The sequence below is a fragment of the Lontra canadensis genome, unplaced genomic scaffold (assembly GCF_010015895.1).
Source record: "Lontra canadensis isolate GAN:19392208 unplaced genomic scaffold, GSC_riverotter_1.0 scaffold76, whole genome shotgun sequence".
Taxonomy (NCBI): Eukaryota; Metazoa; Chordata; class Mammalia; order Carnivora; family Mustelidae; genus Lontra; species Lontra canadensis.
Window position 1 is genome coordinate 5,106,661 of NW_022631070.1, and position 15,071 is coordinate 5,121,731.

General features: G+C 39.5%; 1 protein-coding gene across 6 annotated transcripts in view; it reads left to right on the plus strand.

The window, feature by feature from the left end:
* Window positions 1-15,071, plus strand: part of PRKCQ (protein kinase C theta) — a 173,815-nt gene that overhangs the window by 56,013 nt on the left and 102,731 nt on the right. For all 6 annotated transcript variants that reach the window (XM_032881635.1, XM_032881637.1, XM_032881636.1 and 3 more), the window contains 4 exons: window positions 2,362-2,422; window positions 11,290-11,452; window positions 12,595-12,626; window positions 12,723-12,808. In XM_032881635.1, coding sequence (XP_032737526.1) covers window positions 2,362-2,422; window positions 11,290-11,452; window positions 12,595-12,626; window positions 12,723-12,808 — 342 coding nt within the window. The remainder of the gene's footprint in view (window positions 1-2,361; window positions 2,423-11,289; window positions 11,453-12,594; window positions 12,627-12,722; window positions 12,809-15,071) is intronic.

Here is a 15,071-nt window from a genome sequence, read left to right on the forward strand (position 1 = left end):
GGGTAGTGAATGTTTAGAAACGTTAAAGGAAAGAGTGAAATATGAAAGCATAAAAATTCTCATGAAGATTTCTGGGGTTCACACAATGAAAAAACAAAGCAACCACAAACACTAGTAAAAACTGTTTTTAAATGATCTGAAACTCAGAAAATGTTCTCAAATGCTCTATCATTTATGCAAAAGGAGAGAATCTTACCTTTTCACTTCTCGTTTCCTATAACTCAAATTTCTAAGAACTCCACTCAGAAGATTTTGAAGTTGCTGGTTTCAAAATGGGAATGACAGAAACCTAACAACTAGAATTCTGTGTCAGTTTTCTATTTTTGACCTCAAAAAAAAAAAAGTACTTTCTAGGAGAGTATATATTTATCCACATCTTTGCTGGTGACACTAAAGTAATCTTTGAAGATAAACATATACCAAGATTTTTTGTCTTTTAAGTCCCCATGCTCGGATATGTTTAGTAAATGTAGGCCAGCAGTATCTGTGGAGCACTTCTATGTCTGGTTGGAGAAATGATCCTGCAGATAGATCTCGGTTTGGGGGTGCTGCTTAGGCAGGTAGAAGAGGCTGAGTAACTAAATATCATCACAGGTGCAGGCTTAATGTGGAAGGGTCTACACACGAGGGAGGGAGCGTGAGACGCCAGTCAGCTCAGGGCCTGAAGGGGGGCCAACACCTAGCTCAGCTAGGAGAAGAGATTAATTAGACCAAATGTTATCTACTTTTCACTCATCCCCATTTATCTTCTGCTTTCTGCCTCATTTTTTTAAAGATTTTATTTATTTGACAGACAGAGATCACAAGTAGGCAGAGAGGCAGGCAGAGAGAGAGGGGGAAGCAGGCTCCCCGCTGAGCAGAGAGCCCGATGCGGGGCTCGATCCCAGGACCCTGGGATCATGACCTGAGCTGAAGGCAGAGGCTTTAACCCACTGAGCCACACAGGCGCCCCCTCATTATTTAAAAAAAGTCACCAAATCCCTAATTTTTAAAAGTAGCACACTCTTTGGGGTGCCTGGCTGGCTCAGTCCATGGAGTGTGTAACTCTGGATGCCGGGGTTGGGAGTTCAAGCCCACACTGGGTGTAGAGATCACCTAAAAATAAAAATCTTTAAAATGAACAAACAAACAAAAAAAAAACAAACAGAAAAGTAGCATGCTGTTGGATTTCCTTCTCCCTTAACAAACGGATAACTAATTTTTAAGTTATTTGCCTAGGCTTCCCTGACAAGCAGGTTGGTTTTCTATTTATAGCTCTTAAAGTTGTGTTTGATTTCTTGCTTAGGTGTCTCCTGATTTTATTCCTTTGAAGTTTTGATTGATTGATTGTATTCTACAGTTATTAAAGCCATAAGCACTTGGTGGCCTTCAGATTCTCATTTTACTTAAGCAACCTTTTTACATTTTGTAGCTTTTCTTTCCCAAGAATGTTTCCTAGTTTACTTTCATTTATAGTGTCTAAGGGCCAACAGGGTGCTTTGGACTTTGATTTCCCCTTGCTCTATTGAAATCCACTTTCTTAGAAATAATTTCTCTGTCTAAAAAAATATCCACAGAGGAAAGTGGGGAAAAGAGAATGGAAAGAAATCAAAGAGGGAGACAAACCTTGAGAGACTCTGGACTCTGGGAAACAAACTGAGGGTTGCAGAAGGGAGGGATTTGGAGAGATGGATTTGTCATTTTCCCCTTTGTCACATCACATGATAACCTGAATCCTCCCTTCAGTGCTACTCTGCTCTGGTCTCTTCTATGTAATGATACTGAAATGTGTATTTTTGTCCATTTTTAGACAAATCTAATCAGAATTTCCCATGGTAGATTATCTAGCACTTTCCCAAAGACAGTTTCCTTACTTTCCTTACCAAAGAAAAACACAGCTCCCAGTTCGTACCCTGGTTAACCTAGAGGCATGTGGGTAGGCACCTTCAAAGCAGGATCCATCTTGTCTTCCAGAAGACCTACTGTTAACTGGTCCCAGTGCCCCGGATCCTTTTGTCATGATGAAGATCTGAACCTGCCCTAGTCACAACCGTGCCGATGAGGGCCAGCACAGGGCAAGAATATCAAACGGAAACTGTTTTAGAATTTTGTTTCTTCCTCATGGAAAGTTTGATCTCCAAGTAAAATTAATGAGCTGCTGAGGTGTTTTAATAAAAAAAAAAAAAAAAAAAAAAAAAGGTTGAATGCACAGATGGCGCACTATTTGGATGGTAACCGCTATGAGTAAAAAGTGAGGAGGAGGCGGTCTTGGGTTCTACACTGGAAATCTCCTGCAGCCACCACACTCACCAGTTACTGTGTCATTCAACGTACAGCTTGTTTTGCATTCTCACTGATATTTCCTTTTTTTCTCTCAATCAGTTAGAGCTGAAACCTCAAGGTCGAATGCTAATGAATGCAAGATACTTTCTGGAAATGAGTGGTAAGTGACATTTTGTCTTGTTTGTGGGTGAGGAGGGCGTGTCCTTTCTCCTCGTGTGCAAACTGTTTGACTTTTGCAATAGCAGAGAAAATCATTAGGAGAAAAGGAAACACAGGAAGTTTTCTCAGAAGTTTTCAGTGGTGTTCAAATATTGTTGAAAATTTACTCTCTGGGCCAGAGAAATGTAGAAATAGAAAACATTTATAGCATTAGTTTCTCAATAGTGTGAACTCATGTGCCCAGTGCTTTTAGAGTCAGTCTTTATTTTAGTTTGGAAATGTCATGTAAATACAAAAGGCTCTGTTGACATGTCACTATATGAGTATTAAATAAGAGGTCACACTGTCAGTAAAATACAAAATGAATAGGAAACCGGTAAGTATTTCTCATAATGCTAGTAGCAAAATAATAATGCTTCAAGTTAGCCACCTCAAATCCTTTTAGGAACGGAAGGAAAACGTGCATTGGAACGTCATTTCCACGTCACGCACAGACATGGGTCACAGAGGTGACTAGAAGCAGGGCTCTTGGTGCCTGTGACAACCTGTCCATTCCTTCTATTGCATTTGTGCTCTGCCATCAAAGTGCCGTGCAAACAAATCAAATGCTGCTACTCCTGAAATCGTAAACCTCAGGATGGATATGTGTACTTACTGATCACAGACTGATTTTGTTTTTTCCTAAATTAGTTTAACTACCAAGAGAAATTTTTAGTTTAGAGATTTATGGTGCTTTCTGGGCTTTGGCTTAACATATCTAGTGTCTTTGGGTCCAGATTCATACAAATGCATTGGGGGGAAAAAACATATTATGAGATTATCAGGGAATCTTGAACCCTCACCAGGTGTTTGGTGATATGGAGGCATTGTTATTAGTTTTCTAGGTGGGATGATGGTATTGTGGTTCTGTTTCCTAAAATGGGTCCTCATCTTTAAGAGACATACTAAGGGGCACCTGGGTGGCTCCGTGGGTTAAAGCTTCTGCTTTCAGCTCAGGTCATGATCCCAGGGTCCTGGGATTGAGCCCCGCATCGGGCTCTCTGCTCAGTGGGGAGCCTGCTTCCGCCCATCTCTCTGCCTGCCTCTCTGCCTACTTGTGATCACTGTCAAATAAATAAATTAATCTTTTAAAAAAAGAGAGGGAGACATACTAAAATGTTTATAGATAATGCAACACCAGGCATTTGCTTCAAAATAACCCATTGGTATGTGCGTGTGGATAGCAGATAGCATGGTTTGGAAAATAGTGGCCTTAGACCGATCATTATTGAAACTGGATGATCTATACTGGGAAATTGATTACATGTTTGCTCAGCTTTTGTATGGATTTAAAAATTCCCATAATAAAGCTTTTTTTTTTCTTTAAGAAGAAAAGGATCCCTAAAGAGGTAGCAGTACAATATGAAATTTTCTTTTATCTCGTGGAGGCTCTAGGTACATAGAACGTGGCATTGTGCCATTTTTTAAAAGATTTTTTTATTTATTTGAGAGAGAGAGAGACTGTTCACAAGCAGGGGAAATGGCAGAGGGAGAGGGAGAAGCAGGCTCCCCTCTGACCAGAGAGCCCGACGCAGGACTTGATCCCCAAACCCTGGTATCATGACCTGAGCCAAACATTCAACCGACTGAGCCACCCAGGTGCCCCAGCATTGTACTACTTCTGAGTTGGCCAAATGGTAGAGTGGTTGTAGGAGCTGAATAACTGGGTTAAGTGTTTCTGGTAAATGGTTCAAAGAACACTGCTTTGAAAAACAATTTCAAGGATATTTATCCTGTTGCTTCAAAACTTAATTTTCTGGGGCACCTGGGTGGCTCAGTGGGTTAAGCTGCTGCCTTCGGCTCAGGTCATGATCCCAGGGTCCTGGGATCGAGCCCCGCATCGGGCTCTCTGCACAGCGGGGGGCCTGCTTCCCCCTCTCTCTCTGCCTGCCTCTCTGCCTACTTGGGATCTCTCTGTCAAATAAATAAATAAAATCTTTAAAAAAAAATTAATTTTCTCTTAGAATGAGAGATAACATTCAGGTGGCCCCAAAACAATGATATTTCATGGATAGTAATTACCCAGATCCAAGACTTTTTTTTTTTTTAAGGATAAAATTTTGTCATGTTTAAAATTTTTGTATCTAGACCCAGATTGAGACTCTGTTTCAAAAGTTTTATATATCTAAAAGCTTTAATTTTTAAGAAACAATATTTTGGACTAGCCTAACTAGAAAATTCTTTATTGATGACAAGAACTATAAGATATCATTCTATTTTAAGAATATTTTATTTATTTATTTATTTATTTATTTATTATAAGAAATAGTTTTTGGAAGGATTCAGAAAACCAAGACATGAGTTCTCATATTCAAGGAACTTAAGCCTAGATTGGAGAAGTGGTATAGACTAAACTATTGGAGAAGATACCACACAAATACTGATTAACCAAGAGATCAATAGGGGTTGCCTTCATTTCAGAAAATTCCATAGAGTAGACATTGAAAGACTGGCATAATTGAATTTGCATACAAGAGGGATAGCTTTCTAGGAGGAAAACATGAATATTTGAGCAAAAATATAAATGGATGTAGAACTGTGAGAAGACCAGTCTAGGCAGATCATAGGGCACCTGCTAAAACCAGAATGAAGAACCTAAGACAGATCTCAGAGGGCTTGGAATCCAGGCAAGAGGAGTGAGTAGATCTAGGAGAGTTACCAACAAGGAGTCACAGTCCCATTCTTGAGCAGGCCATGATATGATGAAAGCAATGTTTGGGGGAAATTGCTTCTGAATGAATATGGGACAGATCTGGAAAAGGAAATAGACTGGGTATAGAGAGAGCCTATAAATTTCATTTTTGCAATGGAGAGGTGATGAGAACCTGGTCTTGGGTCGTGGTTATAGGAATGAAATAAAAGAAAGAGTCCAAACAAAAATAAGATTTCATGGCAGTGTAGATGAAAGGTTATGCCCATTATGAGTAAATAGTTGAAGTACTTTATAATTCTTTAAAAGTGGAAGTTGAATAAAGGCAAAAATATTAATGATATTCCTTAAAATAGTTGGACCAGGAAAATGATAATGGGAGTGGTAAGAATGGGAGGTATGGGAAGAGAAAGCAATTGGGGGAGGATACGGGATTCAGTCGTGGATAACATTTCTGATAATGTCATGTCTCCAGTACTCCTCTTTTATGGAAGCATCGATATTTTTCTACTCTACAGGGTAGCAGATGGCTATTGCTCTCCACACACAAATCACTCCATTCTCTCTGTTTCAAAATCCTCATTCTGTGATTTCTGTGTTAGATTACTTTGTCTTCCTCCCTTGCTCTCCTACCAATCAGTCTTGGCAGCTTTAGTCTTCATTCCCACCTCATATTTTGACACCTTCCTACACTTTTCTTTATCCATTCAAAAACCTGCAGTGACACCAGGTTTTCACTTGGAATTCTCCACTGTTGAGAACTCAGAGTCAGACCTTTCTCTCTCAGAGCTCATCTTCCTCCCCTGTCAGTTCTGTCCTTTCTTTCACCCACTAGCTACAGGAATCTACCCTAACCTGGTTTCTCTCTTCACACCGTTTGTTAGCCCACATCTGTCCTTGACTCCCTACCTTGCCTGAAGTCCATAGCCCTTTCCAGCACTCTGCTGTCATGAGTGCCCTCCTCTGCCAAAAATGTTCTGATCTCCAAACCTAGCTTTCTTCCCTCTCCTCCAAGGCTTTGCTAGAAAAAGCCATCCAGCTGAGTCCATTACAAACTGTTGCTGGTAGATAATGTTCTGATGTTTCAGATTCATGTACTTAACCCCTTAGTGGATCTTTCCAAGTAGATTTCCTGTATTACTTGGAATTCAATATGTCCAAAGTTACACTCACCATTTTCACCAGTAACCTATTCCTTTTGTACTCACTATTTCAGTTAATTATTACTCCAGCCACTCAGAAACCTGGAAGTAACTTTTATAGCCTCTCTTTACTTGACTTCCCACCTTAATCCAACAGTTTTTGCCCATGTTGTCTCTTCAGCATTTTTCGGTTTTTCTCCTGCTTTTCATCATCCTTGCCTCTTGCCAAATCCCAACATTCTCCTACATGGCTGCCAGAATAAACTATGTAAACTCTGTTCTGAATATGCCAGGCTTCTCTTCCCCCCTTTGCCCCTGCCTACAGCCTTTCAGTGTTTGCAAATTATCTATAGGAAAATGTTCAAACTGACCTGATACCTACAAATCTTCTGTGTGTGACCACTGAGGTTTTCTGTTTCATATTCCATGCTCTGGGAGTACACACATCCTCAGGGACCTTATCTGAATGTACTCTTGTGCATTCCCTTCCATCTAGAGAGGACATCTTTTGCTTTTCCCCACCATACCATCTCCTACTCATTGGTAGAAGTTATCTATTCTTCAGAACCCAGCCCAGAAATCATCTTTTAGTACCTTTCCTGTCCAACTTTACTCTTTTTCTCACCTCCACCTCTCTATACCTGCCTTAACTGGTGTAGTTTCCTTATCTCTGGTTACATAGCATCCTGTGAATATTTATGTTCTGACTTTTACTGCAATAATTGTCCTCTGTAGACTCTAAATTTCTTGCAGGAAGGCAATGGCTGAACCATGTCTTATTTGTCTCTTTAACTCCAGCACTAGGTTGCATGCCACGTACATAGGAGGGACTTAATAAATGTTCATTGAACTACTCAGACTCACCCTGGAATTTAGAAATTCCTTTTATTCCCATACAATGGCTATTCCAAAATTACCCTACTCCTCAGTTTCTAAAGGTATCTCATTTTTCTCTCACTTTCGGAGTTTGGCTGTGCCCCCAGTTTAACCAGGAATGACTCTTATCTCCTGTCTGTCTCTGTACATTAGAGATAGCTGCTGCTCCCTATACTTGCTTCCTGCTCTGTGGACTCAGAAACAGTCAGTCCCTCCCTTTCTGGGTCTCCTGCCTCAAATTCCTAGCAGTTACCTACCATAAGCTCTGTAGCATCTTCAATGTTTCCTTCTCTCTTAGGTTTCCAACTCATTGCCAAGACATACTGAATTAAGCCATCTCATCCAGTCTGAAAAAAAAGATAATTTTTTACCTTAAAAGTCTGGCTTATATTTTGACAGACCCACTAAGTTGCTTTCTTCAAGAGTATGATTCCGCAAAACAAATTTCGCTTTCTTAGCCTCTGGTTTCCTTGATATCTCTATACTAATGCTGCAAAGCCCATTCTTTCTTGGCTTACCCAATGTGATACTATTGAAGTTTTTCTCTTAATTTTTTAACTGTTCCTTCCTGGTCTCTTTTGTAATCCCTTTTACTACCTCCTAAAAAATATGGGTGTACATATCAACATGTCCATTCCAAACCATCACATACTGTTCTTTGTGTGAGTGCCATGTCTTCCTGACTTGACTGTTAGCCACTCAGAAGTTAGGGATAATATCTCATATTTTTTCAGAACATTAGGCATAGAAGTTTGCTCTGAGCTGCCCAGGAAACATCTGTGGTTGACTGGTTACAAGCAAGTGATAGGTTAGGCTAAATAATAGATTAGGAACTATTGCTAGAAAGAAATAACCAAACATACAAAAACCAATAAGCTTATTCAAGCCAATAGAGAGCAGATTCCTTCAGAAAAAAATAAATACCAGAAGAATTCTGAGTGTTTATATAGTTGCTCTCCTGTAATGATCAAAATGGTTAGAGGATAAAGAAAAATCAAAGGAAGTCCCAAGGGAATAAATGTATTTCTAGCACTTTCTGACATCTTAAAAAATTTACAGTTTTATATAGTTTAATGTTCAGAATATGCATATATGCATATATATATTTATTTACAGTAATAAATTTTATAGTATTTAATATTTACATTTATAGTAAATTTACAGTATTTAATATTTACAGTAATAAAATTAGGATTCCCGGAATAATTCACTTCTATTGCCTGAATTTAAAAGTAATTTTATACTTTATTTCATTTCATATGGACCAAAATAGAAATGAGTCAGATCTTACTGACAAACTACCTACTACGCCAGTCACAAGTTGTAAATAGATCTGCTTATACCAGAACTTGCAGAAAACAGCAGTTGCCTCAGTGACCCTGAATTTAACCCCTCATTCACCAAACCTAATTTATTTCCAGCTCAGTTCTATATAAAAAGATCTACATTACCTAACCTTAAAGTATTGGGCAAAATATTATATCTCATCTGTGGAACTTTTTAGAGTTATTCGGAATGCTCTTTATCTGAGAGTTGGAGTTGCCATAAAACAGACCTGTGGACCACTGTAGAGAAGATGTTAGTCATAAAATGGGGCATGGGATTTGGATGGGTTGCTGGGGGAGAGCTCTCTATCCACATGCCCCCCACCCTTTATCTATCCAATGTATTTCTAGCCTGGTTCCATTAAAGATATGGAAAATAAAGTACATTGGCAGGGGCATTTGTCTCAAGAGTATCATCATACCTCTGCCACTGCTTATCCAGAATGGAAGTAATTTAGTTTAAATATTGCTAAGTCATTATATTTGTGAGATATAAGCCTCGTATTCTTGCTAAGCCTCCATTTTTAATACTTGTAAAAATATAAGAAATGTAAATAATCTAAGATACTTTCCAGCTATTTAAAATTATAGCATTAGAAGTTACAATCACTAAATTCCTTATCCTTATTTTAGTAATAATTATTTTTTCTATTTATTTTTATTTTTAAAAAATTTTTTATTATGTTATGTTAGTCACCATACAGTACATCATTAGTTTTTGATGTAGTGTTCCATGATTCATTGTTTGTATATAACACCCAGTGCTCTATGCAATACATGCCCCCCTTAATACCCATCACCAGGCTAACCCATTCCGCTACCTCCCCGGAACAAAACCCTCGGTTTGATTCCTGAAGTCCATAGTCTTTCATGGTTTGTCTCCCCATCTAATTTCCTCCCCCCCTTCATTTTTCCCTTCCTTCTCCTAATGTCCTCCATGCTATTCCTTATGTTCCACAAATAAGTGAAACCATATGATAATTGTCTTTCTCTGTTTGACTTATTTCACTTAGCATAATCTCCTCCAGTTCCATTCATGTTGACATAAATGTTGGATATTCATCCTTTCTGATCCCTGAGTAATATTCCATTGTATATATGGACCACATCTTCTTTATCCATTTGTCTGTTGAAAGACATCTTGGCTCCTTCCACAGTTTGGATATCATGGACATTGCTGCTATGAACATTAGGGTGCATATGGCTCTTATTTTCACTACATCTGTATCTTTGGGGTAAATACCCAGTAATGCAATTCCTGGGTCATAGGATAACTCTATTTTTTAACTTTTTGAGGAACCTCCACACTGTTTTCCAGAGTGGCTATACCAACTTGCATTCCCACCAACACTGTAAGAGGGTTCCCCTTTCTCCATAACCTCTCCAAAATTTGTTGTTTCTTGCCTTGTTAAGGTAAGGTTAAGGTTTGGTGAATGAGGGGTTAAATTCAGGGTCACTGAGGCAACTGCTGTTTTCTGCAAGTTCTGGTATAAGCAGATCTATTTACAACTAGTGACTGGCGTAGTAGGTAGTTTGTCAGTAAGATCTGACTCATTTCTATTTTGGTCCATATGAAATGAAATAAAGTATAAAATTACTTTTAAATTCAGGCAATAGAAGTGAATTATTCCGGGAATCCTAATTTTATTACTGTAAGGTGGTATCTCAATGTGGTTTTGATATGTATTTCCCTGATGGTTAATGGTGATGAACATTTTTTCTTGTGTCTGTTAGCCATTTGTATGTCTTCTTTGGAGAAGTGTCTGTTCATGTCTTCTGCCCATTTTTTGACTTGATTGTCTGTTTTTTGGGTGTTGAGTTTGAGAAGTTCCTTATAGATCTTGGATACCAGCTCTTTATCTGTAGTGTCATTTGCAAATATCTTCTCCCTTTTATATTTATCTCTTGTTTACCATTTTCTTCTCTCTTGAATGTTGGAGTTGTCATTACACTTTGAACCATGATTGCCTGCTTTTGTGTGTTTTCTTCAAGTCTGTGCTTCAGCCAGGAATCATTAGTATTCTCAGAATTTTACCAGCCTTTTAGAAATATGTTAAATTGGCATGGGGCACTATGGACAGTGACTATCATAGTACCTTCACCAATATTCTGAGCCCAGAATGAACTGAAGAAATGTGAATGTGATGATTTGATTTAGATGAGTAGAATTCCAGAATTACCTAGACATTTAAAAACAATTGCAGTCAACTATTAATTTCTGGCTTTTTCCATGCTGACTGTATAGACTGTAGTCTATAAATTTATAGCTGGTGCACCTGATCACTGTGGACATCATGAACCAGAGCATAAACTTTCCAAAGTTCTTTTGCCCTCACACACAAGTCTGGCCAGCTCCCCTCCATCTACTGGACCCTGCCCATAAACCACCAGACATAAAGCATCCTGGGAAATTTAAAAAAAAAAAAAAAGCTGTTTCTAAGTTGCTGTCAGTAACCACATTATTCTCTTGAATACAGGCAAAAAGTATTTACCACTTCCTGCTTTTTCTGGCTGACTCATTATTGACAATAGGAGAGGTTGATAAATACTTTGAAAGTTCTGACCTCTGGTTTTAAAAACTGAAAGAGGATAGCTTAGCACAGTCAAAGAGGCATGAGGGCTTGAGCCAGTAATCCAACCTCATTGTTTCGACCATATAGTAATACACCCTACAATAATTCTGTATTCTAGAATTAAAGAAAGAAGCTTAGTGCTATACCACCCTTAATAAGAACCTGGGATTTTACTGGTTTCAGTGCTTGCCTAATTACTTGTCTGTCTCCATCTTTTCCCCATCTCCCCTCCACCCACTTTGTCCCTTGTCCTGTTCCTGCAGACACAAAGGACATGAGTGAATTTGAGACTGAAGGCTTCTTCGCTTTGCATCACCGCCGAGGAGCCATCAAACAGGCCAAAGTCCACCATGTCAAGTGCCATGAGTTCACCGCCACCTTTTTCCCACAACCCACATTTTGCTCTGTCTGCCATGAGTTTGTCTGGTATGGTAACTTGGCATTTCACTCCAAACTTCAGCTTGTGCATTGAGTCAGATCCTCTCAACCTGTCATGCCCAGCATGCTCCACCCTCAGGGGAGTGTGCTGGCATAAGCACTACATGGAAGGATGAGGCTTAAAGAGTGTGAATCTATACAATATTTTCGTAATATGACTCCTCTAGAGAAAGGAATCCAGCTCTAGCAGAAAAAGTTTTCAAGAACTTTAGCTTCTGATTAAATGGGGGCCACTCGGGGTAAGAGGGAAGGACAGAAGAGGGAAACATCTTTACTGCTGGCACAGTTTTACAGTTGAAACCTCTACCACCTTAATAGCCCAACTGTGCTGTTACTAATGTGTGTGAAATGCAAGACTTTTGCTTTGGAGCTAATGGGTTTAGATGTTCACGGGCTCTTGGGCATCTTAGCAGCCCTCAGACAGAGATCAGTTCAACCTCAGTAAGCACACAGCAAAGGCGATGGGACTGCAGAGACTTGAAATGACTCCTGTCTCTGGTCTCTGCGTCCTCGCCTCTTGATGGGGTGTTTTTTCCTTTGGGCTGCTTCAGAATCCATCAGCTCACCACCCCAGTCTAACTAGGGAATCTAAAGGTCAAATAGACTTTTGATGGATTTCCACCAACTGTTTCCATTGAATGATTAGAATTGTCTTCCTTTCTAATAATGAGCATTTCTCAGGAATGAGTCTTACGCTCAAGAATTTAGTGGTTGCAAATATTCTCAGATACTCAGAAAAAGGAAGCAACACATTGTACAGATATCTTTGCTTATCTCTACCGAGCTTAGAGAGACAATGAATTTTTAAGTGTAAGACATGGAAATTTGCTACTAGGAGCCTGTGATGCATTTTCAGTCATGTATTTTCATCTCTACATGTTTGTTTGGAAAAAACACGAGTGAGAGGAGAAACACAGTTTCTCATTTAATTATCAGACTTTCAACAAAGCAGTAGAAATTAAAAAACAAAAAACAACAATACATGTTAACACTTTCATCCAGTGACAGACCAGGGCTGCTGATCAGGGAATGCTTTGTGATACTAGGAAGCTATGGGATCTTGTTTGAACGTTTATGGTGCTGCTGTTGGCGCAAACCTCCAAGTAAGCCAGACATGTGCTTTATTTCAGGGGTCTGAACAAACAAGGCTACCAGTGCCGACGTAAGTAAGAAGGCTTTCTGTTGTCTTATTGTCATTCTTTTTACTTTGTTGTTCCTTAACTTCTGAAAATCTTAAGTTGCAATAATTTCTTTTCAGAGTGTAATGCAGCAATTCACAAGAAGTGTATCGATAAAGTTATAGCTAAATGCACGGGATCAGCCATCAATAGCCGAGAAACCATGGTATGTGTTCGGGTTCCTCTTTCTGTCTGGAATATGGTCATTTTATCCTAACATTCAGTTTTACAGCCCACTAATTCTTTTTAGTATTGCCTGAGCTTGAATGCATAAGCTTATCAATGAACAGCAATCTCCATAAAACCCTTTCCTCTTCAGTAATGATTATTACTGAGATCCAAAACCAGGGGGTAAGTACGAAAAACAAAATAAGACTATTGATGACTCTACCTTTTCCAGGACATCATGATAGAGAGTGCCCAGGAAACAGTTTTGGTCAATTATATGAGAACAAATCTTGTGGCATCTATAGCTAGAATGGACAGTTAAGGATTAGAGGCAAATGATGACAAAATACAGATGCAGGCATTTACAAGGTTAGTGTGAGATGTAACAGAAGTATAATTCTTATGTTGAGAGGCAAGTGTTACTTTCATAATGAACTTTAAGACATATGGCATAAGGACAGGTTGGATGTTACCCTGTAGGGAAGGGAAGGAGAGCTAGAGAGTCAGGCATACTTTCTTTCTTCATTCAACAAATATTTAGTGTATATGTAATACATGGAAGGTACTATACTACTATGTACAATGCAAAACAGAGCACAAAACAGACCTGGTCTTCCTTTTATAGAACTTACTGTAAAATTAGGGAAACACATAATTAACAAACAGCAATGTATTTTTTCCATTTATATTAAATAACCAACAAGGTGTGATGATGGAGAAAAATTGAGTGACCTACATAAACCTAAGTTAAGGGAATCTCCCAGGTGAGCATTTAAGCTGAGAGCTAAGGGTAAAGGAGCCAGCTATATGAACAGCAGGAGGAAGCAGCCTCCAGACAGAAAAGGCCCCAAGGAGGAAAGAGTCAGCATGTTCTAGGAACTAAAATGAGACCATGCAGCTAGAACAGCGAGGGTAAGAAAGTGAATAGAATACGAAGTTGGGGAACTTGGCAGGACCTAGATTAGATTTTTATTTTTTTAAGACCCTGGAGAAGTGGTTGGATTTTATTTGACCTATAGTGGGAAGCCCACGTGATGACTGATATAGGGGAAATTATGGGTTGAGGTATGAATGTAAAAACCAGAGGTGACTGCAGAAGTCCTCTCAAGGAGAAAGGTTGTTGGCTTGTACCAGTATGGTAACAATGGAGAGGGAACAAAGTGATCAGGTTTTCGGGTGATTTTCTTGTTAGAAATGACTGGATTTGTCAATGGATTGGAAGTGGAAAATAAAAAAGAGGGAAATAAAGATGATGCCTAAGTGTCTGTCTTGAACAGTGGGGAAGTGGCAGAACCATTAACAAAGTAAGACTGAAGGAGAAATTGATATTTCAGTTCTTAATAAGTCCAGCTGAGATGCCCGTGGACATCCAAGTGGGGGTATCAAGTGGACAATACTACATGCATTTGGAATTCACAGGAACCAGTAGACCAAATATATAAATTCCCCAAAGGAATCTAAAGTTGCATGTTAGGTAGAAGAGAAGGAGCTTGTGCTAAAGACTGAGAGTTGATATAGGGCTCTTCAGATATTAAGAGTACATGAGGTTACAGAAACCAGAAAGCAAAGGGCTCAGTTGCATTCAGGGCAGTTAAGAAGTTGAGAAAAATGAGGACCCTGTGGAGATCTCCAGAGCCCTTGATTGGAGAAATTTCAGAAAATCGTAGAGGTGTTTGCTTCACTGACCAACACTGACGGTCACTGAGAGTTGGTGACATGGAAACAATTTATGTGCTAATATTATCAGGAATATTAACCTGAAGCTCATTGAAGTAGGACAGTCTCTGAAAGGAGGTGAAACAAAGGGATGGGAATATCTCCACTGCTAGAGAGAGAGGAGAGATGGATGAAGCTAGAGAGAAAGCAACAACCAAAGCAGTCAAGGAGGAAGAAGTCCACCCTTGGCAAGAGGGGATGATGTCTAAAGCACATGTGGAGATGGGTCTCTAACAGAGAGATGGTTGGTTCATCAATTGTAACAGAAAGGGAGAAGGTGATGATGGCGGATTGTAGATTTGGGGGCAGGCAGATGAGAGAGCTTCGCTGAGACAGCTTACCTTCAGTGTCATCTGAAGGTTGGTGGGAGGAAGAAGAGAAGGCCGCAAGTGGCTTTGAGGAGAAAGGACCTGTGAGAGAATTATCTTGGGATGGAAAAGCAAGGTGGTTAGAGAGGAAGAGTGGGATTGCTGAGGACCATGCAAAGTCAGCCTGAGTTTGAGGGGCCAACCTGCCCGGGTGTGTGATTTTCTCCAGCCACGGGG